Source organism: Neophocaena asiaeorientalis, unplaced genomic scaffold (genome assembly GCF_003031525.2).
Source record: "Neophocaena asiaeorientalis asiaeorientalis breed wild unplaced genomic scaffold, Neophocaena_asiaeorientalis_V1.1 scaffold134, whole genome shotgun sequence".
Lineage (NCBI taxonomy): Eukaryota > Metazoa > Chordata > Mammalia > Artiodactyla > Phocoenidae > Neophocaena > Neophocaena asiaeorientalis.
Genome location: NW_020185339.1, coordinates 18974732 through 19002594, shown reverse-complemented (window position 1 = coordinate 19002594; position 27863 = coordinate 18974732). Strand labels below are relative to the sequence as shown.

At 36.4% G+C, this 27863-nt stretch overlaps 1 protein-coding gene across 4 annotated transcripts in view; it reads left to right on the top strand.

The window, feature by feature from the left end:
- The window catches only part of MON2 (MON2 regulator of endosome-to-Golgi trafficking), a 121210-nt gene extending 100342 nt beyond the window's left edge, over nt 1-20868 (top strand). For all 4 annotated transcript variants that reach the window (XM_024736574.1, XM_024736573.1, XM_024736571.1 and 1 more), the window contains 3 exons: nt 1777-1984; nt 4461-4543; nt 18989-20868. In XM_024736574.1, coding sequence (XP_024592342.1) covers nt 1777-1984; nt 4461-4543; nt 18989-19152 — 455 coding nt within the window. In that variant the 3' untranslated portion in view covers nt 19153-20868. The remainder of the gene's footprint in view (nt 1-1776; nt 1985-4460; nt 4544-18988) is intronic.
- The last annotated feature ends 6995 nt before the right edge of the window (nt 20869-27863 follow it).

Sequence of the window (27863 nt, the reverse complement as noted above, 5' to 3'; positions counted from 1 at the left end):
TTTTGCAGTACGCAGGCCTCCCACTGTTGTGGCCTCTCCCGTTGCGGAGCACAGGCTCCGGACGCGCAGGCTCAGCGGCCATGGCTCACGGGCCCAGCCACTCTGCAGCATGTGGGATCTTCCCGGACCGGGGCACGAACCCATGTCCCCTGCATCAGCAGACGGACTCTCAACCACCACGCCACCAGGGAAGCCCTGGTCCCCTGCTCTTAAGTATGATTTGACAGCCACAGCTCACAGGCGTTTGAGGAAATCTTCCAACACAAAAGAGAAAGACCAAAACAAATGAGAGGGTGAAAGAAACTGGTAGGAAAGAGATAAAATGCAGAGCCATAGAAAACATTTATTTAAAAAAATATATAATTAGGATGCTTAAGGAGATAAAAGATTTTACATTCATGAAACAAGAAGAATGATATTAAAATGGGACAATCAGAACACGAAAGAGCTCAAAGAAGCTAAAAATATGATAGCTGAAATATGTTCAATGGAGGGTTGGAAGAAAACATTAAGAAAATATAACCCAGAAGTAGAGCAAAGACAAACAAGTGGACAGTATGAGAAGAAAGAAATAAAATGGATCCGAGGGATCTAACATCTGACAATAGGTCTTCCAGAAAGAGAGAATAGAGAAAAGCTAGGAAAGGAAATTATCAAAGAAACAAACTGAAGATTCAAATCTGCAGATTAAAAGCGGTCTCTCAGTACCCAGAATAGTGAAAGAAAAAAAAAGACTCACAATAAGACATGTCATCATGAAATACCAGAATAATAGAAATAAAGAGAAGATTTCAAAAAGAAAAGAAAAAAGTTCAAACACAAAAGAGTTGTATCAAAAGGACATTGCAATTCTCAGCAACACTACATGCTGAGAGACATTGAGGCTATGGTTTCATAGTCATAAATGGATAAGATTTTTAACATGGCGTTTTATACCTAGGCTCACTGTTGGCCAAGTGAGGAGTGTAGAATGGTAATGCTCAAATGGCAGTGTGCATTATCCTCTCCTGGAGTGAAGTCATTGCTGGACTGTAACCTCAGAGTTTCTGATTCAGTAGGTCTGGGGTGAGGCATGAGAATTTGCATTTCTAACAAGTTCTCTGGTGGTGCTGATAATGCTAGGAACCACACTTTGAGTACCACAGTAAAATGACATTTTCAGAAATGTAAGGTCTCAGAATTTTTACTTCCCATTCACTTTCTCAGGTACTACAGAATATGCCCTGTGAAAACAAAGGAGTAAATCAAAAAAAAGGGAAAGCATGAGGTCTAGAAAATAAGATATAACACAAGAGAGGAAAAAAACAACTCACAGGGTGAGGCCAAAGACTAGTTCCAGGATATAACTGGACAGTATGTCCAGAGAGCAACTAGTCCAGACTGGAGCAGCGGTCAGGGTCCAGGGAAGATGTTGCCAAGAGAAAAAAGGAAACAGACAGACAAACGGATTATTCCAAGTTTGACCATGTAGAAGATTGTTGAGAGGTACTCTAGTGCTGTAGAAGTGTATAAAAAGACCAAGACAAGAAAAATGTTGAAGTGATGAGAGTGGATAGTCTTACCTTGTTTTTTGACCTTGCCAGGAGGAAAACTGTTTCTCTGTGTGTGTGTGTGTGTGCGTGTGTGTATGTGTGTGTGTGTGTATGGTATAAGTTTTTCATAGATGCTCTTTATCAGTTAAGGAATTTCCTTCTATTCCTAGTTTGCTAAGAATTGTGTCATTAAGGTGTATTTATTTAACCTTGTATTAACCATCAAACATTGTTAATTCTACAGAAGCAGAGATTGATATTCGTTTGAGAGAAGAATTTTCTAAAATGTGTTTTGAAACACTGCTCCAGTTTTCCTTCAGCAATAAAGTCACAACACCTCAAGAAGGCTACATCTCACGGATGGCACTCTCAGTGCTTCTAAAGAGGTCTCAAGATGTACTACATCGTTATATAGAGGATGAAAGATTAAGTGGTAAATGCCCTCTTCCAAGGTATATGTATATATGTATTTTTTTAATTAAAGAAGGAAATACACTGTCATAGTTATTAATACTTTTAAAAAGCTCTGGAAATCAAGTGTTTTCATAAGTGATCTGAACTTAACCTGAGCCTGTTTATAATTTTATTTATCCCATACAGTGTAAATATTCATAAGTTTTGCTGCAGATATATTACTGTGTTTTATTATGGGGTGCTTTTTCATACTGCTCATGGAGGTTAAGTAATATATGGTATATATACCAAATTACTTATTTTAATTCGAAAAAAATTGAATTCTAAAATATATCTTCTCAAAGATTTCTGGGTAAGGACTTGTGGATCTGTATGAACACATGATCGTGAATCTCTCTAGAGAGAAAATAATAGATAAATCATACTTTATGAACTTCCTAATTTGTTTTACAGTTATTTCTAGGTTTCTCTGTAAGTCATCTAGCCATATCTTAGATCTTCTTTTCATCTAATTTGCTTAATTAAGCCCTTGTACCTAAACTGATTTGCTTCTCATGTAGTCATGCCATGCCAGTTGAAGGGGATCTAGGTCTTTCTGCTAAGCCAAGGCTAATCAAAGTTGGGGTATATATCAGAATTCATCAAAAAATACAATCATAAATTGCAGTTATGTTGCCAATCTATTTTTTTTTTTGCGGTACGCGGGCCTCTCACTGTTGTGGCCTCTCCCGTTGCGGAGCACAGGCTCCGGATGCGTAGGCTCAGCGGCCATGGCTCTCGGGCCCAGCCGCTCCGCGGCATGTGGGATCTTCCCAGACCGGGGCACGAACCCGTGTCCCCTGCATCAGCAGGCGGACTCTCAACCACTGTGCCACCAGGGAAGCCCCTCCAATCTATTTATTAATGTGTAAGTTAGAGGTTAAGGCAAAGCAAATGAAGCAAACAGAAAATAATATTGGAAGACAAAGTTATCAAAGAAGCAAACAGAAAATAATATTGGAAGACAAAGTTATCAAAGTCAGGAAAGAGTTAGGAAAATCATTCCAGGTCCCATCTCATAAGGCAGTAAATCAGTAACCCTAAGTCTTTGTTTACATTCTTATTTACTTAGAATAAATCTCCAGAGTTGGGATTGACCTGTCAAAAGATATAGACATTTTAAAAGGTTTTGATATATATTAAAAATGGCCTGTTAGAGACTTCTATCAGTTTATGTTCTCCCAGGAGTATATGACTATCTTTTCCCTCAATTTTTAGCAGTTTAAAATTATTTGCCATTTTATCACTTATTTTTTCTTTTTAAAAATTTGATGAATGAAGAAATATCCACATAGTAGTTTGCTTTTTTTTAATTTTTCTTTTCTTTTTTTAATTACCAATGCTTATTTGCCATTTGTATTTCTACTTCTAGCATCCACTGTATTTTGAATTTCTAGAACATAAATTATACCTTCCTAGTGGATTTTATACAAAAATATTCCAAAGACATGTTAATAATTTGGTTATTGTCATGATTGAAAATTGATTTATTAAAATTGACCTCTGAAGCATACTTGGAAAAGCAGTAATGGAGTTGCCTTGATTGGAATATTTTTATTGGAGTATAAGATATTATTCGATTTCAGAAAGCAGCTTTCCTTCATTTTTTGTGTTTTAAGTGTTTATTGCTTTAAATTGAGTCTTATTTATAGTTGTTACATTGTATCATCCTGTGTTTGATGCAGTATTATTGCATTATTTTCTAAAAAGCTACACTGCAACACAATAAAATATTTGTATACTTACAAAGGGAGGCTTGAAATAGTACCCTGTCATAGTATTAGGAAAATCTTATCTGTTGAGTGATAACACAGATTCATACCAGGAGTAGGGTGTGGGGGAGGACTACAGAGCAGAAGAGATATATTTCTGCAAGGAGAAAGAAAGAAATCAAACTACTCTTGTTGGTCCTTTACTCCAAGTTTATTCTTCATTGCTAATGTCTCCAAACAGTGTCACCTTGGGGTTGATTTTGAGCATATTTCTTATTTGTTGTTTTAGAAAGTTAAATAAGTACTATGGTGATTTTAAAGATACTTTTCACAGCATGATAAAATATGTGAAGGGGGTAATAGTGATCTTTATTTCCCTTTAAGCTTTGCAAATCTCTTTTAGTACTAATAAGTTAAAAAAAAAAAAGAAAAACTGCTGTAGAAGTTTTAAAAGCACATCTTGTACAGTGTTTTAATTTGAAGTAGTTCTATGAAATACCTTACTAATAAATTTAGATTTGCATGAGTAGATTGCCTCCCCCATTTTAATGTTGATAACTTAGAATAACTATAAATCTTAATTGCACACTGAAGTACATGTTAATGAAATGATTTTCTTTTATAAGAATTTAAAACTGATATTAGCTTTGCATTGTTTTGTGTTTAATGTTTTCCAAAGTATGTCTATTTGTATAACTTAGTACAAAACACACATGGCATATCTTGAAATCTTGATGGAAATAATTTCCCATCCTTTTTTTAGGCAACAAGTAACAGAAATCATATTTGTCTTAAAAGCAGTCAGTACTCTCATTGATTCACTTAAGAAAACTCAGCCTGAGAATGGTAAGTGCTTGGAAACTCAGTTATTCTAAATTTATAACATTTATGTTCTATTTGTGTTGTACTTTTATACTACTATTAAGTTAACTGAGTTTTAGGAACATAACAGCTATAAGACATTTTTCTCCAGGCCTTATGACAACAAAGCAGCAAGTCCATTAGGATGTCAATTAAGTAAAATTACTTTGTAATGTTTTCTTTATTTTAAGCAAATTTTGCTGACTTTTTTCCCCCCAGCTTTGAGATGTAGTTGACATACAACCGTGTATAAGTTGAAGGTATACAACTTGTTGATTTGATACCTTTTTATATTGCAATATGTTTACCATGGAAGTGTTAGCTAACACCTCCATCATGTCACACAATTACCATTCCTTGTCTGCGCTGAGAACATTTTAAGATCTACTCTCTTAGCAACTTGCAAGTATATAACACAGTATTATTAACTGTAATCACCATGCTGTATACTAAATCCCTGGAATTTATTCATCTTATACCTGGAAGTTTGTACCCTTTTACCAACATCTACCCATTTCCCTGACCCTCCCAGAATTGGCAACCACCATTCTACCCTCTGTTTCTAGGAGTTCAGCTTTTTTAGATTCCACATATAAGCGATATCATAATATAGTATTTGTCTTTCTCTATGTGACATTTCACTTAACATAATGCCCTCAGGTCTATCCCATTGTCTCAAAAGGCAGGATTTTCCTCTTTCTCACGGGTGAATAATATTTTGTTGTGTGTGTGTGTATATGTGTGTTTACAAATACATATAAATATACATATACACATGTAGCACATCATTATCCATTCATCCATTGATGGACACTTAGGTTGTTTCTATGTCTTGGCTATTGTGAGTAATGCTACAATGAACATTGGGGGTGCGGTTATCTCTTTGAGATCCTGTTTCCTTTTTCTTTGGACATATGCCTAGAAGTGGAGTTGCTGGATCATATGGTAGTTCTATTTTTAATTTTTTGAGGAAACTATACAGTTTTTCATGGTGGTTGTACTAAATTACATTCCCATGCACAGGGCACAAGGCTTCCCTTTTCTCCACATCCTTGCTAACACTTAATATTTCTTCTTTTTTTGATGACACCATTCAAACAGGTTTGAAGTGACACCTCCTTGTGGTTTATTATTATTTTATTTATCGAGGTACGATTGGTTTATAACGTTATATGTTTCATGTGTACAACATTATATTTTTACTTGTGTATATACTACACTAGTGTGCTCACCACCAAAAGTTTAGTTTTTATCCATCACCGTACAGATGTCCCCCTTTATCCATTTCACCCTCCCCCATCTCCCTTCCCTTCTGGTAACCACTACTCTGTTCTCTGTATCTATGTGTTTGTTTTTATTTGGTTTGGTTTGTTTATTATTTTTTAAAAAAAATATTCCACATAGGAGTGAAATCATACAGTATATGTCTTTCTCCATCTGACTTATTTTGCTTAGCATAATACCCTCAAGTTCCATCATGCTGTTGCAAATGGCAAGATTTCCTTCTTTTTTTATGGCTGAGTAGTAGTATCCCATTGTATATATATGTATATATGTGTGTGTGTGTATAGAGCATCGTCTTTAGCCATTAATCCATTGATGTTTCCATTTCTTGGCTATTGTAAATAATGCTGTGATGAACATGGGATGCATGTATCTTTTCAGATTAGTATTTTCATATTCTTCAGATAAATGCCCAGAAGTGTAATTGCTGGATCATATGGTAGTTCTAGTCTTAATTTTTTGAGGAACCTCCATACTGTTTTCCATAGTGGCTACACAAATTTACATTTTCACTGACATTGTATAAGGATTCCCTTTCCCCTCCACATCCTAACATTTGTTACTTTCTTGCCTTTTCAATAGTAGTCATTCTAATGGGCATGAGGTTATATTTCTTTGTGGTTTTGATTTGCATCTCCCTAATGATTAGTCATGTTGAGAATCTTTTCATGTGCCTATGGCCATCTGTATGTCTTTTTTTTTTTTTTAATTTATTTATTTTTTGGCTGCATTGGGTCTTCGTTGCTGTACGCAGGCTTTCTCTAGTTGTGTTGAGCGGGGGCTGCTCTTCGTTGAGGTGCACAGGCTTCCACTGTGATGGCTTCTCTTGTTGCGGAGCACAGGCTCTCGGTACGCGGACTTCAGTAGTTGCAGCACTCAGGCTCAGTAGTTGTGGCGCACGTGCTTAGTTGCTCCGCGGCCTGTGGGATCTTCCCGGACCAGGGCTCGAACCCGTGTCCCCTGCATTGGCAGGCGGATTCTTAACCACTGTGCCACCAGGGAAGCCCCATCTCTATGTCGTTTTTGGAAAAATGTCTATTCAGATCCTCTGCCCATTTTTTAATAGAGTTGTTTGTTTTTTTGTTGTTGAGCTGTATAAGTTCTTTATGTATTTTGGATATTAACCCCTTATCAGATATAATGATTTGCAAATATCTTCTTCCATTTGGTAGGTAATCTTTTCATTTTGTTGATAGTTTCCTTTACTGTGCAGAAGCTTTTTAGTTTGATACACTCTCATTTATTTATTTTTGCTTTTCTTACCCTTGCCTGGGGTGATATATCCAGAAGGATATTTCTAAGGCCAGTGTGAATGAGTGTACTGCCTATGTTTTTGTCTAGGATTTTTATGGTTTCAGGTCTTACATTCAAGTCTTTAATCCATTTTGAGTTGATTTTTGTGTCTGGTGTAAGATAAGTAATATAGTGGTCTAGTTTTATTCTTTTGCGTCTGGCTGTCCAGTTCTCCCAATGCCTCTTATTGAAGACACTGTCCTTTCTCCACTGTATGTTCTTTGTTCTTTTGATGTAAATTAATTTTCCATATATGTGTGGGTTTATTTCTAGGCTCTCAACTGAATTCCATTGATCTGTGTGTCTGTTTTGCTGGCAATACCAGGATGTTTTGATTGCTACAGTGTTGTAGTATAATTTGAAAACAGGGAGTGTGATACCTACAGCTTTGTTCTTTTTTTCTCAGGATTGCTTTGCTCTTCAGGGTCTTTTGTGGTTCCATATAAATTTTAGGATTTTTTTGTTCTATTTCTGTGAAAAATATCATTGGGATTTTGATAGGGATTACATTGACTCTGTAGGTTGCTTTAGGTAATATGGACATTTTAACAATGTTAATTCTTCCAATCCATGAGTATGGAATATCTTTCTATTCCTTTGCGTCTTCTTTAGTTTCTTTCACCAGTGTCTTATAGTTTTCAGTGTACAGGTTCTTTCACCTCGTTGGTTAAATTTGTTCCTTGGTATTTTATTCTTTTTGCTGCGATTGTAAATGAGACTGTTTTCCTGACTTCTCTTTCTGATAGTTTGTTGCTAGTGTACAGAATGCAACAGATTTGTGTATGTTGATTTCATACCCTGAAACTTTAATATATTCATTTATTATTCCTGACAGTGTTTTGGTGGAGTCTTTAGGATTTCTATATATAAAATCATGTCATCCAGAAATAGTGATAGTTTTATGTCTTCCTTTCCAATTTTGATGCCTTTTATTTCTTTCTCTTGCCTAATTGCTTTGGTTAGGGCTTCCAATACCATGTTGAATAAGAGTGGTGAGAGTGGGTATTCTTGTCCTTTTCCTGACCTTAGAGAGATGGCTTTCAATTTTTCACCACTGTGTATGATGTTAGCTGTGGGTTTGTCATACAGCTTTTATTATTGTTGAGGTACAGTCTTCTATATCCATTTTATTGAGAGTTTTTATTAGAAAAATAGGCTTTGAATCTTGTCAAATGCTTTTCCTGTATCTGTTGAGATGATCATAAGGTTTTTATCCATTTTGTTAATGTGGTGTATCGTGTTGATTAATTTGCAGTTGAAATTAATTTGTCTCTCTGGAATAAATCCTGCTTAATGATTGTGTATGATCCTTTCAACGTATTGTTGAGTTCAGTTTACTAATATTTTGTTGACAGTGTTTGCATTTATGTTCAACAGACATATTGGCTTGCAGTTTTCTTTTTTCTTTGTTGTCCTTATTTGATTTTGGTATCAGGGTAATGGCGGCCTTGTAAAATGAGTTAGGAAGCATTCCCTCCCCTTCTATTTTTTGGAAGAATTTAGGAAGCATTAGTATTAAATTTTCTTTGAATGTTTAGTAGAATTCACCTGTGAAGCCATCTGGTCCTGGATTTTTGTTTTTTTAAGAGGTTTTTTATTACCGTTTCAGTCCCCTTGCTAGTGATCAGTCTATTCGGATTTCCTGTTTCTTCATGATTCAGTCTTGGAAGATTGTATGATTCTGAGAATTTATCCATTTCATCTACGTTGTCCATTTTGTTGGCATATAGCTGTTCATAGTATTCTCATAATGTTTTCTATTTTTGTGGTATCTGTTGTTATTTCTCTTTTTTTTTTTTAAATTTTTTTGGCCATGCTGCATGGTATGCGGGATCTTAGTTCCCCAACCAGGGATCAGGCTCATGCCCCCTGCAGTGGAAGCACAGAGTCTTAACCACTGGACCACCAGGGAAGTCCATCTCCTCTTTTGTTTTTGATTTTATTCATCTAAGCCTTCTCTTTTTTCCTCAGTGAGTCTAGCTAAAGGTTTCTCAGTTTTATTGCTCTTTTTTAAGAAGCAGCTCTTAGTTTTATTGATCTTTGCTATTGTCTTTTTAGTCTCTATTTCAGTTATTTCTGCTCTGCTGTTTATTGTTTCCTTTCTTCCACTGACTTTGGGCTTCATTTGTCCTTTTCTAGTTCCTTTAGGTATAAGGTTAGATTTTTTGAGATTTTTGTTTCTTGAGGCAGGCCTGTATTGCTATAAACTTCCCCATAAATACCACTTTTGCTGCATTCCATAGATTTTGGAATGTTGTATTTTTGTTTCCATTTGTCTTCAGGTGTTTTTAAAATTTATCCTTTGCTTCCTTCATTGACCCAATAGTTGTTCAGTAGCATGTTTCTTTAGTTTCCACATATTTGTGATTTTTCCAGCTTTCTTTTTGTAGTTGATTTCTAGTGTCATACCATTTGTGATCAGAAAAGATGTTTGATATGGTTTCAGTCTTCTTAAATTTATTGAGACTTGTACCCCAACATATGGTCTGTCCTTAATAATGTTCCATGTGCACTTGAGAAGAATGTGTATTCTGGTGCATTTGGATGGCATGTTCTCTATAAATCTATCAAGCCCATCTGGTCTAATGTTTCACTGAAGGCCACTATTTATTTGTTGACTTTCGGTCTGAATGATCTATCCATTGCTGTAAGTGAGGTGTTAAAGTCACCTACTGTTACTGTGTTGCTGTCAGTTTCTCCCTTTAGATGTATTAATAATTGCTTTATATATTTTGGTGCTTTTATGTTAGGTACATACGTATTAACTGTTAGGTACATATATATTAACTGTTATGTCTTCTTGATGAATTTTCCCCTTTATCATTATATAGTATTCATCTTTGTCTCTTGTTACCTTTTTTGGCTTGAAGTGTATTTTGTCTGATATGAGTATGGGTACATCCACTTTCTTTTGGCTGTCATGTGCTTGAAGTATCATCTTCCATCCCTTCATTTTGAGCCTGTGTTTGTCTTCAGAGCTGACACGAGTCTCCTGGAGACAGCATGTACTTGGGCCTTATTTTTTAATCCATCCAACCAGTCTGTGTCTTTTGATTGGTGAATTCAATCCATTTACATTTAGGGTGATTATTGATGGATGAGGACTGAGTACTGCCACTTTATCTTTTGTTTTCTGGTTGGTCTATATCTCCATTGTTTCTCTTTCCTTGTGTTTCTGCCAGTTTCATTTGTTGGGTTTTTTATGATGTTTTTATCAGTTTTCTCCTTTTTTATGTTTTGAATCTCTGCTCTAGATTTATATTTTGTGTTTACCTTGATGTTTATGACATGTCTCATAGATGAAATATTTCTTTTTCTGCTGATAGCATGTTATTTGCCTATACAGGTTCTGTCCTTTTCCTATTCCCCTTTTGCGTTTTTTGTTGTCTCAAATTATCCTTTTTTATGTTGTGATTTTGTTACTAAATTAAAATAGTTATAGTTATTTTTTACTGCTTTTTCCCCTTTAACCTTCATGCTATAATTATTTAAAAGATTTTGTCTGTATTATCACCTTATTCAATGTTTTGTGTACTTTTACCTCTTTGTTTCAAGTAGAAGAGCTCCTTTCAACATTTCTCCTAAGGCAGGTCTTTGTTGATGAACTCCCTCAGCTTGTTTGTCTGGGAAAGGCTTTATTTCTCCTTCATATCTGAAGGATAACTTTGCTGGATAGAGTATGCTTGGCTGATTGTTTTTAATCTTTCAACATTTTGAGTATGTCATTCCATTCTCTCCTGGCCTATAGATTTTCTTAAGAGAAATCTGCTGATAGCCTAATGAGTTACCTAATGGTAGGTTACCATTCTTTTTTCCCAGGATGCTTTTAAAATTCTTTCTTTGTCATTGATTTTTCACAGTTTTAATATGCCTTGGAGAAGGTCTTTTTGCGTTGAGGTAATTAGCTGTTCTCTTAGATTCATGGACTTGTATATCCAGTTCCTTCCCCAGGTTTAGGAAGGTTTCAGCTATTATTTCTTTAAATAAACCCTCTGTCCCCTTCTCCTGGGATACTCATTATTCTGATGTTGCTTTTCCTAATAGAGTTGGATAGTTCTTATAGAATTCCTTCATTTTTTAAAAATCTTAGCTCTCTTTCCTCTTCTACTTGTATTGATTTCTTAATTTCTATCTTTGAGCTAGCTAATTCTCTCTTCCATATGGTCTGCTCTATTTCCCATATGTTCTTACGCATTCTTCATCTCATTTATTGAGTTCTTTGGCTCCAGAATTTCTGTTTGGTTCCTTTTCAGTTTCAGTTTCTTTGGTAATGTATTCCTCTGCTCATTAATATTATTCCTAAGCTCATCGAACTACCTTTCTGAGTTTTCTTGTAGCTTGTTGAATTTCTTTAGAACAGCTATTTTGAATTCTGTCAGTTAGATTGCAGTATTGTTTAATTTTAAGTTTGGTTTCTGGAGAACTTTCATTTTCTTTTGTGATACCATATTACTCTGGTTTTTCATGGTGCTTGATGAGTTGTTCCTCTCATATATTTGAAGTAACACACACCTCTTCTTTAGTAAGGCTTCTTTTTTATTTGACTCTAACAATTTAACAGGTTAGTAATTAGAGGCCTTTCTTTTGTTTTTCAGTAGGTGGCACTATAGTACAAGTTTTTGGTTTCTCTTACCTGAGTTGCCTATGGTTATATTTGAGAAATGACACTTTCCATCCTCCACTGCCTCTGCTATAGGTGTTGTCTGGTGCCCTTGTTGTCACTGCTTATGCTTTCAGGGTTGCTGGTACCTTGCTGCTGCCAGTGTCGCTGTTGTTACTGGTGTCACTGCCTATGGCACTGAGATAGCAGGTGTGTCCACCATGTCTGGGATCTCCTGGATCCATGCTTCTGGGTCCAGTGCAGTGGGGACAGAGAGTGGTTGGGGTGAGGAGCTGAGGTCTTGGGTGCTTTTGCCACATCCAGGGTTATCAGTTTCATGGACGCTGCTGCTATGGGCAAAAGGGCCAGAGTCATATGTGCCTGCATGACTGGAGGGATAACGTTGCAGGCCCTGTTGTTGCCTAGTTCCCTGTAGCCTTAGCCACTGCTGTGGCTGAGAAGCTGGAGTCATGTGCATCACCTGCCCTGCTGCTACCAGGTTTTCTGAGGCTGCAGGCTTAGCTGCTGTGGCTGGGGATCTAGGACTGCAGGCACCACCTTCACTGTTTCCCTGGTCCTGCCTTCTCTGTGTGTTTCAGCCCATCCACTCTTTTTTTGGCCACACTGCTTGTGGGATCTTAGTTCCCTGACTAGGGATTGAACCCAGGCCCTTGGCATTGAGAGTGCGGAGTCCTAACCACTGCACCACCAGGGAATTCGTAGTCCATCCACTCTTATGTATAGTTGTACAGATGTGTGGAATTCTCTGGAATCCTGGTGTATTCGGCAGAGACACTTTTATTGAGTTATGGATGTTTTACTAGTTATAGATTGAAGAGAAGAGACAAAGGGAGCTTCTCACACTGCTATGATCTTGACTTCACAGTCTGGCTGGATTTTTTTAAACTAAATTGGTCTGAATATAGATAATTTATATTATATATATATATATATATTTTTTTTTTTTTAGATGTTGGGGGTAGGAGTTTATTAATTTATTTAGTTTTGCTGTGTTGGGTCTTCGTTTCTGTGTGAGGACTTTCTCTAGTTGTGGCAAGCGGGGGCCACTCTTCATTGCGGTGCATGGGCCTCTCACTATCGTGGCCTCTCTTGTTGTGGAGCACAGGCTCCCGACGCACAGGCTCAGTAGTTGTGGCTCACGGGCCTAGTTGCTCCGCGGCATGTGGGATCCTCCCAGACCAGGGCTCGAACCCATGTCCCCTGCATTAGCAGGCAGATTCTCAACCACTGCGCCACCAGGGAAGCCCCGATATTTTATATGTTTTTAATGTAGAACATGACTGACTTTTTGGGGTTGTAGGAGGCTTCTGCATTTGTAGTGATTTATCATATAGATATAAGAAACTGTGAATTATTTTTATAGCCTTTTCTCATTTGTTTCCTCTTTCTGTCACTCATTTCTATCCAATCCATTCTTACATTAATGCCAGAAATGATTTTTCCAAAAGTGTAGCTTTGGTCATTCATTTTTCCATCCTTGTAAAACAAAACAAAATAATCGTTTTCATTAACCATAACCTACCAAATACAAAGAGTACTACTGTCTGACTCCATTCTATTCATGCTTTATTTCCCACTAGACTTCATATATCCTACTCTCTCACCAAACTAAAATTCTTAGTCTATCCAAGTATTCCTAGTCCTTTGCTCATTCCATTCTCCTGCCCATATCCACCCTGTTCAGATATCACACCACTTTTAAGCCTTGTTTTTATTCCTTAAAGGTGAGCAATTTCTTTTTTTGGCGAACTTGTAGCTCTTTTATGTGTGCCTGTGTCTTAAAGCACTCTGTTTGTATTATAGTTATGCAGGTACATGACTCATGCCTCTTAAAGTGTAAACTTCTTGACAGGCTATTTGAACCGTGTTTTATCCTATTTTGAATCCTTTACAAGACTGCTGCTCAAAGTGTGTGTGTGTGTGTTTTTTTTTGGACCAGCTACTGGTCCAGGACAAGATAAAGAGCTGGCATCAGAGTATAAGTCATTTGTGTCACTGAGAACACTGGTTCAGCTGACTTTTTATATAAGACTTTGTTATAGAAGGAAGTGTGTTTACTTATATTCAGGCACAAGCACCTTAGCAGACTGGCGCTTTAAGCAGCGTTTGCGGAGCACAGGCTCCGGACGCACAGGCTCAGCGGCCATGGCTCACGGGCCCAGCCGCTCCATGGCATGTGGGATCTTCCTGGACCGGGGCACGAACCCGCGTCCCCTGCATCGGCAGGCAGGCTCAACCACTGCGCCACCAGGGAAGCCCAGCATTACTTTTAGTAACCAAGAAAAAAGTAGGTTCCTAATAAATGCCTAATAAGTGAGTCCCAGCATATTTGTTCCTGTCAGTTGTTACACAGTTAAATACATATTTTTCTGTTTTCAAAATTCACTGACTGTTACTTTGGCCTAGAAAGCATGAGTATTATACTGGATATTAAGAGGCAGTAGACTTGTGTATATTCAACCCAAAAGAAGGAGTAGAATTTCTAAGAAAAATTCTGGAACAGTGTCCTTAATTTATCCCATCAAGTTCAAATTTGAGTTATCTTAATAAAATGTTCTGGTTGAATTTTCAGAGAGGGAGACCATGCATTGATTTCCTGGAGACCAGTAAAATCTTTATTAGATCACAGGATAGAATTTGATTCTTAGAAATATGTTATACTTAAGAAATAAACAGGAACTTCTCTATTTTTCATGTTATTGCTATAGATGTATTAAATACAGCATATGTATTTCAGTGCATAGTACTTGCATTATTTTTTATTTTATTTTTTTATGATCTTTAGATAGCTGTCAAGAATGTAACCAGAATTTGTATAAAGGAAGAAAAGGGAAGGAAAACTTAGTAACCTGCTTTTTACGAAGTCAATGGGCCATGGGTAGGGCAGCCTAGTAATGATAGATGATCTAACTAAATTAATGTTAAAAATTGTTTGAGTTTGAATTATACCTTTGGGCATATTAAGTGAAGAATTAAATTAAATGTAACCATAAATGATGATGATGATATGGTAACATATTAAAATGGTATGATAAGCTTCATTAAGAAACAGAAAAGAAGAAGACAACTTAGAGAAGTCCAGGCCTTCCCAGCAGAAATATGTTGGACATGCAAGTAGTCAGTCCAAAATTAATTCTAGGGGATGGCTACAAGGTTTGGAACCAGTGTTCACCCAACATTTGTTTAGAACATTTGTTATTTGTTTTAGGGTTTTCTAGTGGGAGAGGAGGCATTTGTTGGACTTATTTATCACCTTACTTGATCTTTAATTAAAAATTTGAATAGGTAGTAAACATATACATGGTTCAGAAATTCAAAAATATTGAAAGATGTACAGGGAACATGTCTTTCCCCTGTTCTGTATCTGCCCAGCTCTTACATTACCATAGTCAACCATTTTTATTAGTTTGTGGATCCTTCCATAAGTTTATTATATAAATACAAAATACATATGTAGTCGGCCCTTGAACAATGCAGGAGTTAGGGGTGCTGACCTTCCAAGCAGTTAGATGGTTCTTCTGTATCCGGGGTTCTACATCCTTGGATTCAGCCAGCTGGGGATTGTGTAGCACTATAGTATTTACTGTGTATAAGCGGTTCCACACAGTTCAGACCTGTGTTGTTCAAAAGTCAACTGTGCTCCAGTACACCCCCAGTTTTCAACACGAATTAATATGCATAATAGCCCCAGGTTTTACCTACTGTTCGGAACACTCTTCATATTTTCCACTTCATTAAATATCATGGAGATTCTTCCATATCAATACATACAGCTTTTTCATTGTTTTTCATAGTTAAATCCAAAGTGCCCATGAAGATCTATGGTTAGTTTTTTAAAACATTTTAATTTAAGAAATTTGAGTAGCTTCCCCTGAATTTAAGGTGTTATCTTAAATAATTTATTTTTGTATTTTCCTATAATAAACCAAGAATAAGTTTGGTCAGTTGACTATCTGGGCCAATCTAGATAGCTTTCAATCTATGCAGTCTTTTTTTTTCCCCCCAAATTCTTTTATTGCAGTAAAATACATGTAACAAAACTTACTATGGTAACCATTTTTTCAGTGACATTAAATACATTCACAGTGTTGGCAACCATCACCACCAGCCATGTCCATAACTCTTTTCATTTTATAACTGAAACTCTGTACTTGTTAAACAATAACTCTCCATTCCCCACTTCTCCTAGCCCCTGGTAATCACCATTCTACTTTTTTTTTTTTTTGCGGTATTCGGGCCTCTCACTGTTGTGGCCTCTCCCATTGCGGAGCACAGGCTCCAGATGCGCAGGCTCAGCGGCCATGGCTCACAGGCCCAGCCGCTCCGTGGCATGTGGGATCTTCCCGGACCGGGGCACGAACCCGTGTCCCCTGCATCGGCAGGCGGACTCTCAACCACTGCACCACCAGGGAAGCCCACCATTCTACTTTTTCTGTCTATGATCTTGACTACTCTAAGTACCTCATATAAGTTGAAACATACAGTATTTGCCTTTTTGTGACGGGCTTATTTCACTTAGCTAATGTTGTTAAGGTTCATCCATATTTTAGTATGTTGCAGTTTTCCTTCTTTTTTGAGGCCAAATAATATTCCATTGTGTGTGTGTATATCTATATATCCATTCATCCGTTGGTGGACACTTGGATTACTTCCATGGTGTTAGCTGTTGTGCATAATGGTGCTATGAGCATGTGTGTACAGATATCTCTTTGAGATCCTGCTTTTAATTCTTTTGGGTATATACCAGAAGTGGAATTGCTGGGTCATATGGTAAATTCTATTTTTTGTTTTTTGAGGCATCACCATACTGTTTCCCACAGTGGCTGTACCATTTTACATTCCCCCCAACAGTGAACAAGGGTTCTGTCTTCTTTACAGCCTCACCTACACTTGTTTTCTGTTTGTTTGTTGTTTTATAGTAGCTATTCTATTAAGCATGAGGTGGTATCTCGTTGTTGTTTTGATTTGCATTTTCCTAATGGTTAATGGTGTTGAGCATCTTTTCATGTGCTTTATCGGCCATTTGTATATCTTCTTTGGAGAAATGTCTATTCAAGTCCTTTGCCCATTTTTGAATTATTTGTTTTTTCTTTTGTTCTTGAAGCCTCTTTGCACCTCTGTGATCAGCAATTAGAGCACAGACCCCTGATATTTGGAGTATAGAATCCTGTTTTCCCACCCTGACCTCCCACAAGCTGCGTGCAAGCTGCTCCAGGAACATCTGCACAACTGCTTACCACATGGCTAGGAATAGAGGATGGGTAGCTGCTACTGTGCTAAGGGCTTAGATTGACGAAACTTAACTGCAATATACTATCCAGGTCTTCCTCTGGAAGTTGCAAGCCTTCGGTAGACTCCAGAGTTCCAAGATAGTTGCATCAAATTCTGCCAGTTCAGTTGTTGTCTAGGTGGACAGACAGATTCCTGGTACTTACTACTTTGCCATTTCCCAGAATTCTCTCTATGTAATCTTTTGTTAAATGATTAGTGGAAAGCTTTATAGACAACAGCTGGAGCAGACTGTTTAAAACTACTTAGGCCATTGGTTTTTTTAATGTTTCTTTTTTGTTGTTGCTATTAAGCAGCAAAATTCTTTTTACAAATGAAATCTGATGTGGATTTCCAACATACAAAACAGCTAAAAGCAGAGCAGCTCTGGCCTGACATTCCCTCCCTCACCAATACCCGTCAGCTCCACACCCCTTTTCTTCTTCCCACCTCCACTCTGAGGAAGCCCTTGTTGAGGTGGCGAAGAGATTAAATGAGCAGGTTAGCATTTCCCAAGATATGTACTAAGGAATGAATATTAATGATGAGGGATGTCAGTAGATATTGAATGGGGAAAAATTCCATAATCAAATTAATTTTGGAAACCTTGGATTGGATAAGAGTTAAACCTATTCTTTAACTATGAACCTGTGTGAATTATGAATCCCCCAAAAGGACGATTATATGTACAACATCTGCCAAACTTATTTGACCATCAGTTTTTTTAAAGAAGTAACTTGAAGAACACTAGTTTGAGAACCTCATTTCTTTATTCTATAGTGAAAGTCAAGATATGAGAAATTATTTGACTTGTTCAGGGGCACCCAGCACTAACTTATTTCAGAAAGGTTTTTAGACACTTAGTTGACACTCAGTAAATTGGAGTGAAAAACGGAACCAAAGCTCATTATGCGTAGTATAGTGTTCTTTCTTTTATACTACACTGCCTCAGCAATTTGAGATTTGTTCTGCCAAGTGCCATATACATATACTTTCTAAGAAAACTCTGTCATCAGGTTTTATCGTGTATTGCACTCTCAACAATACGCACAGTACTTATAGGAAAATAGAAATGTAATATGTGATCTCAGAGTATAAGGAAATCACAAAGTAATTGTGATACAACACTTTTTTTTTTTTTGCTGTACGCGGGCCTGTCACTTTGGCCTCTCCCGTTGTGAAGCACAGGCTCCGGACGTGCAGGCTCAGCGGCCATGGCTCACGGGCCCAGCCGCTCCATGGCATGTGGGATCTTCCCGGACCGGGGCACGAACCCGTGTCCCCTGCATCGGCAGGCGGACTCTCAACCACTGCACCACCAGGGAAGCCCAATACAACACTTTTGTCCATTCACCAAATAACATTTAACTGTACTAGCTGTTCATAATAGTGATGAGGAAGGCAGAAATGTCCCTCCCCACTACAGCTTAAACCTAGTCAGATACATTAAAGATTAGCAAACATTGTAAGAGAAGAATGGATCTATGTGTGGTCATTTGAAGTTAAAATCAATATTGAGGACATTATTAGGAAAATTATTTAAGATATATGTATATTTTTAGCATATAACTGCATAAAAAGTTGAATTGTTTTCTAATTGTTCTTGAAAAGTACACTTTCTTCTCTGGCTATTATACTGAAAATGACAAAGGTTTGAATTATTCTGAGTTGTTTTGTTAGCTTCCAAGACCTTCACATATTTAAGTATCATTTTAAATGTACTTTGTCAAATTTGGTGGTATTGATGATTCTGCACACTGATCATGTATTTTTCACTCATACCTTATTAAATATTGCAGGAAGTCTTCCAAAGTTTAAAGAAAGAAAAGGTACAAGCTTGAGGAATTTCCATATTTTGGATTTTTTTTTTTTGCATTGTGTTTAAAGGATCGTGTTTATGTTAACTGGGTAATCTGCCATTTCAATCCACTCTTTTTTGAGGTTTTATACTTTTTGCGTTACAGTTGATGGAAATACCTGGGCACAAGTAATTGCCTTATACCCAACTTTAGTAGAATGCATCACCTGCTCATCTTCCGAAGTCTGCTCTGCACTTAAAGAGGCACTAGTTCCTTTTAAGGATTTCATGCAACCACCAGCATCCAAAGTTCAAAATGGAGAATCTTGACCAGCTACAATAAATTTTAAGAAGAATGATATACAAACATGTTTGCTCCTCAGTGAATTTTCTGTGAGAAGGACGTTTCTTACTACAAATAATTCTTGGCAGCTGTTGTTAGCCTCCTTTAAATTGTACTTACCTGAGTTAAGTAATTCATATTACAAGCTTACATGTCAACAAAGGTTCCTGAATGAGTAGCAGTGCAAGCCTTTAATAAATTAAACTGATGGGAGAGATAGTTAATACTACAACATACCTGCTACCATATCTTCAGTTGGTGATTTAAAAGCTTATGTACAGTTTGTGGTGTATGTGTTAATGATGTACTTTTTAAAAAGAAAGAAAAGATATTTCATTTTGTCAGGTTTATTAGGCTGGTGTTTTTGCACCCTTTTTCTAGTACAAAATTGTACTAAAATTTTATGCAAGATGGTACTGTAACATTCCATATTGTCTATAACCAGCCTTTGTAAACAAAGGGAACTGATATACTTGTGTGTATAATAAATGGTACAGTTCTGTATAAAATAGTTGCATTTATTATTTAAATTTTTAAAATATTGATAATGTTAAATGCTTGAAACTGTATTTATTATTAATACAAAATTGTTTGCTTACATTTTTACTTATAATTTGCCTTCTTAAGTGGCAGATATGCTTATCGTATGATCATGCAGTTAGCTTAATGCTTATTTTAAATGTATTTACTAGTGACTATTAAACATCTGACCAGAAAGGTCATGAGAACACAACAGCAGATAGTTTATGATTTGCTGATATTGCAACTTTGAAGTATAGGTTATTATTAAAACTTAATATATTGAGATAAATTGTAGCACTATGGCTCCATCATACCTCATTTCTTTAAATATCTTTCCCAGATTTCACTTAAGTCTGTCTCTTTTTATATTTGCTGTCTGGATTTTAAAGACTATTTTATATTTCTACTGATCTTTTTTTTTCCCCCCACTGACTAACAACATGGATCACTGTCTTTGAAATATGACCCAGGCAAGATAATCTTAGATTTCCTAAAATTTTGCAGTGAGGTTTTGTTCATTTGAGTGCTTCATTTTGTAACATATTCTCAAGAAGCAAATAACTGTGCTAACCCACAAATATAAAATATGTGTGTATTCTAAAACAATGAGAAGTGTATTTTTAGAGACGTGAAGCATTTAGAAGTACAGTAAACTTTCTGTCATGGAGTAAAATGCTAATTTTGTTTCACTTTCCTATCTTAGTGAAGAAGAGTGCTCTTGAATACACTAACTTAATTATTTCTTAAAAAACTGACTGGCCTAGCTCACTGTATTTTTTCTTTAATGGATTATGATATTATATTTTTCTTAGTTAAATTTTCATAATTATTTATGTGAAGACTCAAAGATGTTTAAAAATGATTATTCGTAAGAAATTACGATGGTCTTAGTATTATTTTAGTGTTCTGGAAGGCCTTTAATTTTAATAGAATTTATAAATTTCAGCCTCTCTAGAATAAGTATAAAACTACAAGAGGATGTTAAAATTGAGTAATGAATTAGATACAATGTTGAGGCTGTTGTAATTGTGTATTTATTTAATTTGCACTAGTATCTGTAAACATGTGATAAGATCTTTTTTTTCCGAGGGGATGTTATTTTTCTTAACACTAATTAATGAATTTCTATTTTATAATTTCACCTAAAATTAAGGTAAAATATGGCATTTCCTAGTTTCTATCTTCAGCATTTCCTTAAAGAAAGTTGTGGAAAAAAAATTCAATCTGTGTATTTAGTTTATTTTCTGTATTTGGATATGTTAAACTGGGAATTAGAAAAATCTGCATATCACTGATAAAGTGTTGAAATTGAATAAGTAGGGTAGTGTTCCAATTCAGTAACACGTTAAAAATATTGCCATGAATTTACATGAAGTAAAAATATGTCTGTTCTTGAGAAATAACAGATCAATTGCAATCAGAATAATTATTCTCCAGTGAAAGTTAGATGTGAGTCAAGGGTATGCAGCATATACTTATATAAACTGAGTAGTTTTAGCTAACACCGTATTAGTTTTCAATACTAGGACCATGCCCTACAGGAGAAAAAAAGGCATAAATATAGTGAATTTGTAAATACCATATAGTATGGTAATCATCCCAGTCTTAGTGACAGGCAGAGTGGGCTGCCCACTTCGTGGTATAATTTGACAGGTGTTTCCTCCCAGAATAAATATCTCCTGCCGCCCCCAAGAATCACTACTAGCAATTCATTCCCTTGAGTCAAGGCTGCATTTTCTAAAATATCCTGATCCCTGGGGAGGTTAACACATTGCCCTTGTCTTGTTGGTATGAATTGCCTTCTTTAGTTACTAGAAGAACTGGGCTGTGTGAGATTACTATTGATAGATGCTAGAAGATTCAAAAAGGAAGCTCCCAAAGCTAAGATCATTTTATAGCACATTTGAGACTATGACTGCTCCTTGAAACAGTAGTAATAATGTCCTGTGGGATACATATTATAAATACAATGAGTTTTAAGCCTCACGTAATCACCTTTTGTCCCTGACAGTACCTGTCTTATATGGATTGCAGGACAGCTGGCATATGCCAACAATTGGATTAAAGTCCTTTTCTAGCTATTTTTTCCACTAAAAAGGAGACAAACTAATTTTCAACTTGAATAACTTACTTTTTAGTTTCCTATAATGCCAAAAAGGAAAAGGTCATTTTGTAGTTTCTTATTTCGTATTTCTTTATAAAAACTAGTGTTAAGTTTTGTTAGTTTTACTATATACTTTTGTGAGTAACATTCATTTCTGAGAAGCCTGTTAGGTGCATAAAAGTCTGGCTTAGAGAGACCCACTTTTCACTTGCTTTCATTTTAAATTTTATTAACAGCTATGTTGTTTCTTACCTATTTTTCCCTTGTGTGATGATGATTCATCTCTTGCTATATTCCTTAAATTATATTTAGTACCAGAAGGAAGAGATGAACAATTCAGCACATATATTTTACTGTGATGAATAACGTTCACTTAATTTAATTCTGTAGCAGGCCAATAACTAGGTTGTCCTTTCTCATTGTAACCTTAGAGTATTTTGTTCATCACCACAGTTTGGTACCTCTAGTCCTAGGTAACCATTGGGCCAAAGAGTCAACTCAAGAGTATTAATGAGGTTATCATTGTTACACTGTGTTAATGAATGACAGTGTAGTTATTATATAATGACTAATATATTCTTCTCAAATGTAGAATAATTCAGATGAGCGACCAAATCCTCAAGAGTCTGCTGTAGGTGATGTGACATCTGGCTAGCCAAGGCACAGCTCTTGTGATTCACAGTACCTGTGATTGCTATAGAAATTAATCATGGAGATTTAGAAGCCTCTGAAGAATTAATCTATGTCCAGGCCGAGAATATTGTTGATTACTCTTTTTTTGTAAATGGAAAACTACCACAAATGTAGACAAAAATGGTCTCATGAAAGCATTGCCAGCAGCCTAGTATGTTCTTTAGATTTCTGCTTATCAGGTTTGGCCTTTGGGGCAGATATGCTCATCTTGTGTAAAGTACCACATTTTACTATGCTTAGTGTTGCAGGGTTGTATTTATCTACATTATTAGAGTGAATTTTGCTTTTTTTTTTTTTTTTTCCAACCATTTGTGAGAAGAACCAGGAGTTCATACCGCCTGGTGTGTTACCAATTTATATACTATGGGAAAGCAGCTTTTAATGCTTCAAAATCACTTGAATTAAATTTGTTTTTAATCTCTGCTAAGTAGAGTAGTGCTTTCAGTTTGAATGAAGAGTTTTTATAGATTGGGAAAGAAAGTTATAATGTCTATCTTATATAAAAACTATTTCAGAGGATTTAGATAAATACCAATTTCTAACAAATCTAGTAATTTTGAATGTCTAGCAGTGTTGGCTCTCTTTAAATAAGGAGCATGTTGTGATCCTTTTGTGAATATAAACAACTCTTAGTAATCCTGACGAATTGTGAGGCTGTGAGAAGCTGAGGCTCTGCCTCTTATTTAGTTTCAAGCCTGTTAACTTTTCAAAGCCTCTGTTTTCTTATCTCTAAAACAGATGATAATGAGTTACTCACTCATTCTTTAGAGAAAACAAAATAGTTTGAATTTTGAGTTGATTTGGTAATGACATTCTTGGGGTAGTTGTTTGATAAATTTATTACTGTACTATCAATTGAGATCTTTGACTATACATTTTTCTACCCTTTTCTCCTTTTTTAAATTGTATGTTTACCTTATTTCCTTTCTTATACACTCCCCTAGTTTCTCTTTTTCTCCTCTCATTTCTCTTTCATTCCCTGCCTCTTTTCTCCAGCTTTTCTTCTAATTTCACCTATATCTGTTCAGAAGAAACAGAGCTATTAGTGGTAGAGCCACTGCCAGTTGCCTTTCTATTAAATGAGACTCTGGAAATACCTTCTACTTTGGCCACTGTTGGTTTTTTGCAAAGGTGGAGTCCCCCTGCCATTTCAAACTAGCTGAACAAGTTAAAGTAATATGTGGCTATAGCTCCTACTATCTTTCCGAATCTACAAGATTCGGCAGCCAGGATGCTCACAAAATGAGATTGCTATAAATATGATGAATTCAGCAGCTAAACTTGGAACAATCATGTCTTTTATGTAAATAGAGAGATCATACCACTTTTCTCAAAAGGGAGTCTTTAGACTCATTCATGAGTTTTTGGTTTTTTTGTCTTTTGGGGGGGAGGTCTTTTTGTTTTTGGAGGCAGATACTTTGAAGTATTTTATATTTATGTTATCTAAATATTCGTTGATTTATAATATTTGCATGGTGCCTACTTTCAAGGAGGACTTAGAAGCAGCATGTTGCCCATGTATTTCAGCTGTTTCTATTTTTCTGTTGAAAGCAGTATTCTTTGATAGAAGACCTGGAATGTTATAGTACTCATCTTCAAGTCTTTCTTGGGTGTATTTGGTATCCATATGGTTGATGCTTGTAATGATACAGAGGTCAGTTGAAACATTCTTAATCACACTGTGGGATTGATTCTAGCCCCTCAGAAAAAAAGAAAATGATTGTACCCTTGAATTTTGAGATCATTTTCAGTTGCTGCAAGTGTGGCTATATTAAATTTTATTTTAAACATTCAATAAATAGTGCCACCAGGGAAGATCTGCTAAACCATGCCACCATTGTGGGAAACTATTGCAATATAATACCAACTGCTCCTTTCCATGAACTTTTACTAGATGGAGAAAAACTCCAAAGCTATAATATTGCAGTCTTATTCTTTTTATCTAGAAAAATAAAATATTAGACTTCAGACCCAACTGTGCAAATTGCATTTGCTTTCCAGCTTTTACTACCTCTGTGTCATAATTTTAACACATAACATACAACTCCTGTCTCTTAAGGCAGTTACCATATGGTGTTTATGTCAGACTGGATATATTTATCTAATTTTGTGAGATTCTTTTTTAGTTCCCGACACAGTTCTTGAAAGTAATACTGCTGTTGTTACACTTCCTCCTTGCAATTTTTATGTTGTTGAGATGTATCAGTTATGTATTATAATCACGAAAGTCTCTTGGCTTCAAACCCAAATTTTCTTTGTGGCCTAGGATAGATTTTTCGCAAAAACTGCATAGATACGGCTGTGATTACATAGATCTTTAATTTGCTTTACAGTTAGCACTCAGCGTGATTCTAGGTTTTAAATTATGTTCCAGCAGTACTAGTTTTCTCAGTATAACTTAAAGTCATAACCACTTTGAGAATTTACTTTCAGATCTGATAAATTATTCATTTTTTTTCTTTCATATACTTTGTTTGCATCCTCATCCCCACGAGGTTCAACACTTCAGTGACATCCCCTGTCATTGCCTCTGTTTAAAGACTTCATAAGTGATTCAAACATTTGTATGAACTTGGAAAAACTTTCATAAAATATAATAATGGAGATGTGTTTTGAGACCTTTGTTGAAACTATTAATATATAAAATGAAAAGAATATACAGTCAGAAGGACATTATGAAATATCAGCAGTTTAGAAAAAGATTTGTAACTTAAAATTTTAGGTCAAGTAAAGAATATAATCCTCATCTGGATTAGACTCAGTTATCTCTTTTGTTTTATGAGCACTCCTATTTATTACTTTTTTAAAATTTATTTTATTTATTTTTGACTGTTGGGTCTTCGTTGCTGTGTGCGGGCTTTCTCTAGTTGTGGAGAGCGGGAGCTACTCTTTGTTGCGGTGTGTGGGCTTCTCATTGCGGTGGCTTCTCTTGCTGCAGAGCATGGGCTCTAGGCTGCAGGCTTCAGTAGTTGTGGCACGGGGGCTCAGTAGTTGTGGCTTGTGGGCTCTAGAGCGCAGGCTCAGCAGTTGTGGCGCTCAGGCTTCATTGCTCTGCGGCATGTGGGATCTTCCTGGACCAGGGCTCGAACCCGTGTCCCCTGCATTGGCAGGCGGATTCTCAACCACTGCACCACCAGGGAAGCCCTCCTATTTATTTTTAATTTAGTGAGGCTAATTTTGGAACTGGCTACCTATAGCAATGACAGACCATCCCTCCACCTCTCAAAGACAAATAATTTGTTTTAAAGTTTCCTTCTTGAAAACCTGGCTTGTGTGATAAATGTATTCTGAAAGATTCCTCCACAGTATTTACAGAAGTCAAGTGTGGTTATAGTAATTTTTCTAACTTTAATCATCATTTCTGGAGGACCTAGTATGTGTCAGCCAGGGCTTTGCCTATATTATTCCTTTTAATTCTCACAGTAGTTCCTGCAAGGAAGGTATTAATTTTACTCATTTTACAGAGGAGGAAGTCAAGGTTTAGCAGGTCAAGTGACTTACTTAGAGACACATAGCTGAAGTCCCTGAATAAGCATCTCTTATTTCAAAAGCAGTTTTTTCTACACCATGCTAGATTCACGTTTTACAAAAATGATCCGCACTTCATTAAAATCCAAGCCTTACTGAAGTAAATTGAAAATGCTTTTTAGACAATTACTATTTCTATGAATAGGAATTGGGACAAAAACACTTGAACATAACTATGAAGTACTGTGAAAAAAAGATTTGTCTAATGACTGGGACCTCCAGAACTGCACTGGATTTTTATTTGGTTCAAGAGAGTTTAAAACATCTTACTGATTTGTAGTTTGTTATAAGAGGGTTATATTATAACCAATAGCTTAGTGGTTAAGAGCCCAGAGTTTGGGGCTAGACTTCCTAGATTCAAATTTCAGCACTGTTACTTACTAGATGTGTGACCTTGGGTTAATTAATCTGATTTGGCTTCCTCATCTGTAACATAGAGTTCACAGTAGTGTTTAACTCATAGAGTTGTTTATTAGGATTTTAAAAAGGAGTGTTGTGAAGAACTGTCCCAGGGCACACGGTAACTGGTGGATGTTACATAAAACAAAAATTTTGGCCCACGTCATTCAAGAAATGGTCAGAAAACCCATACCTTCTCACAAAAAGATAGTTTTTTTTGTCTTTTACTGGACAACCACAGCATAGTGAGAACCTACTATGTGTATATTCATAACTGTATCCTTGCTGTATGGACAGAAGTCATTGGGGGCTTCCAGGTGCTGATAGCTAGTTGGGTCCAAAGGATATTTGAGGGTATTTCAGGTAAAGACAAATAATGCAAGCAAGGCATATATCTGAGATATGAGGAAACTGAGAGAGTACATTTCGATGTGTTGTGTGAAACAAGGTTGATGGTAAAGGATTGAGGCCCATTCATGAAATTCTTTGAAAGCCAAGCAGAGTAATTTAGATTTGAGGTGGCAGGAGTTTGGAGTGATTATTTTTAGGAGTGTATTATGAAACTAAGGAAGATAAACTTTCAGTTATAAGCAGGATAAAGTGGAAGGAATATAGAGTAGGGAGAGCTAAGGTAGGCTACAGCTGTTGCAATTTTTCTGCTGTGAGGTCATGGTGAAGGATTGATAAGTGAGCATGCTCACATTAGGAAAGGAAAGGATGATCAGATTCTGGATATTATGGGTGGAGGAAAAGAAAGAGTTGATAACAGCACATTGTGTCTGGATGATGAGTACATTGGTGTCAACACTGTCAAAAACAGGTTAATTGTGGAAAGGAATCTGATACAATTAGTGTAATGACTAAATTTATTTGGAAATTTTATTGCTCTAATGTATCTGTATACTGTAGACCAAATAACTGTTTGATGACCATTTGAATATCTGGACCATTAAGACAAATGACATTTGCTATGGTGGAGGATAATGTGGTCCAGTGTACAGTGAATGAGCAGTGGGGGATGACGGCCATGGCAACCCAATCATTGCTTATGGGAACAAGGTGGTGTGAATCATAAACTATTAGTGAAGTTTCTACAGACTTTGTGGTAAGCATCACTGTGATGCAGTCAATTTTGTCAACTTTGTCAAGTAGGGCACTTAATTGCAAGTATGTTCAATATGTACAAAAATACATATTGTTAATTGGAAGTAGTTCAGATTGGACATCGCAGGCAAACTGCCTTTAGCAGTTGCTTTAAAATGCGTACAAGCATGACATTGAGATCGGTCAGTTAGTGGGCATACCCAAGTATATTTTATTTTTATTTATTTATTTATTTTTGCTGTACGTGGGCCTCTCACTGTTGTGGCCTCTCCCGCTGCGGAGCACAGGCTCACGGGCCCAGCTGCTCCGCGGCACGTGGGATCTTCCCGGACCGGGGCACAAACCCGT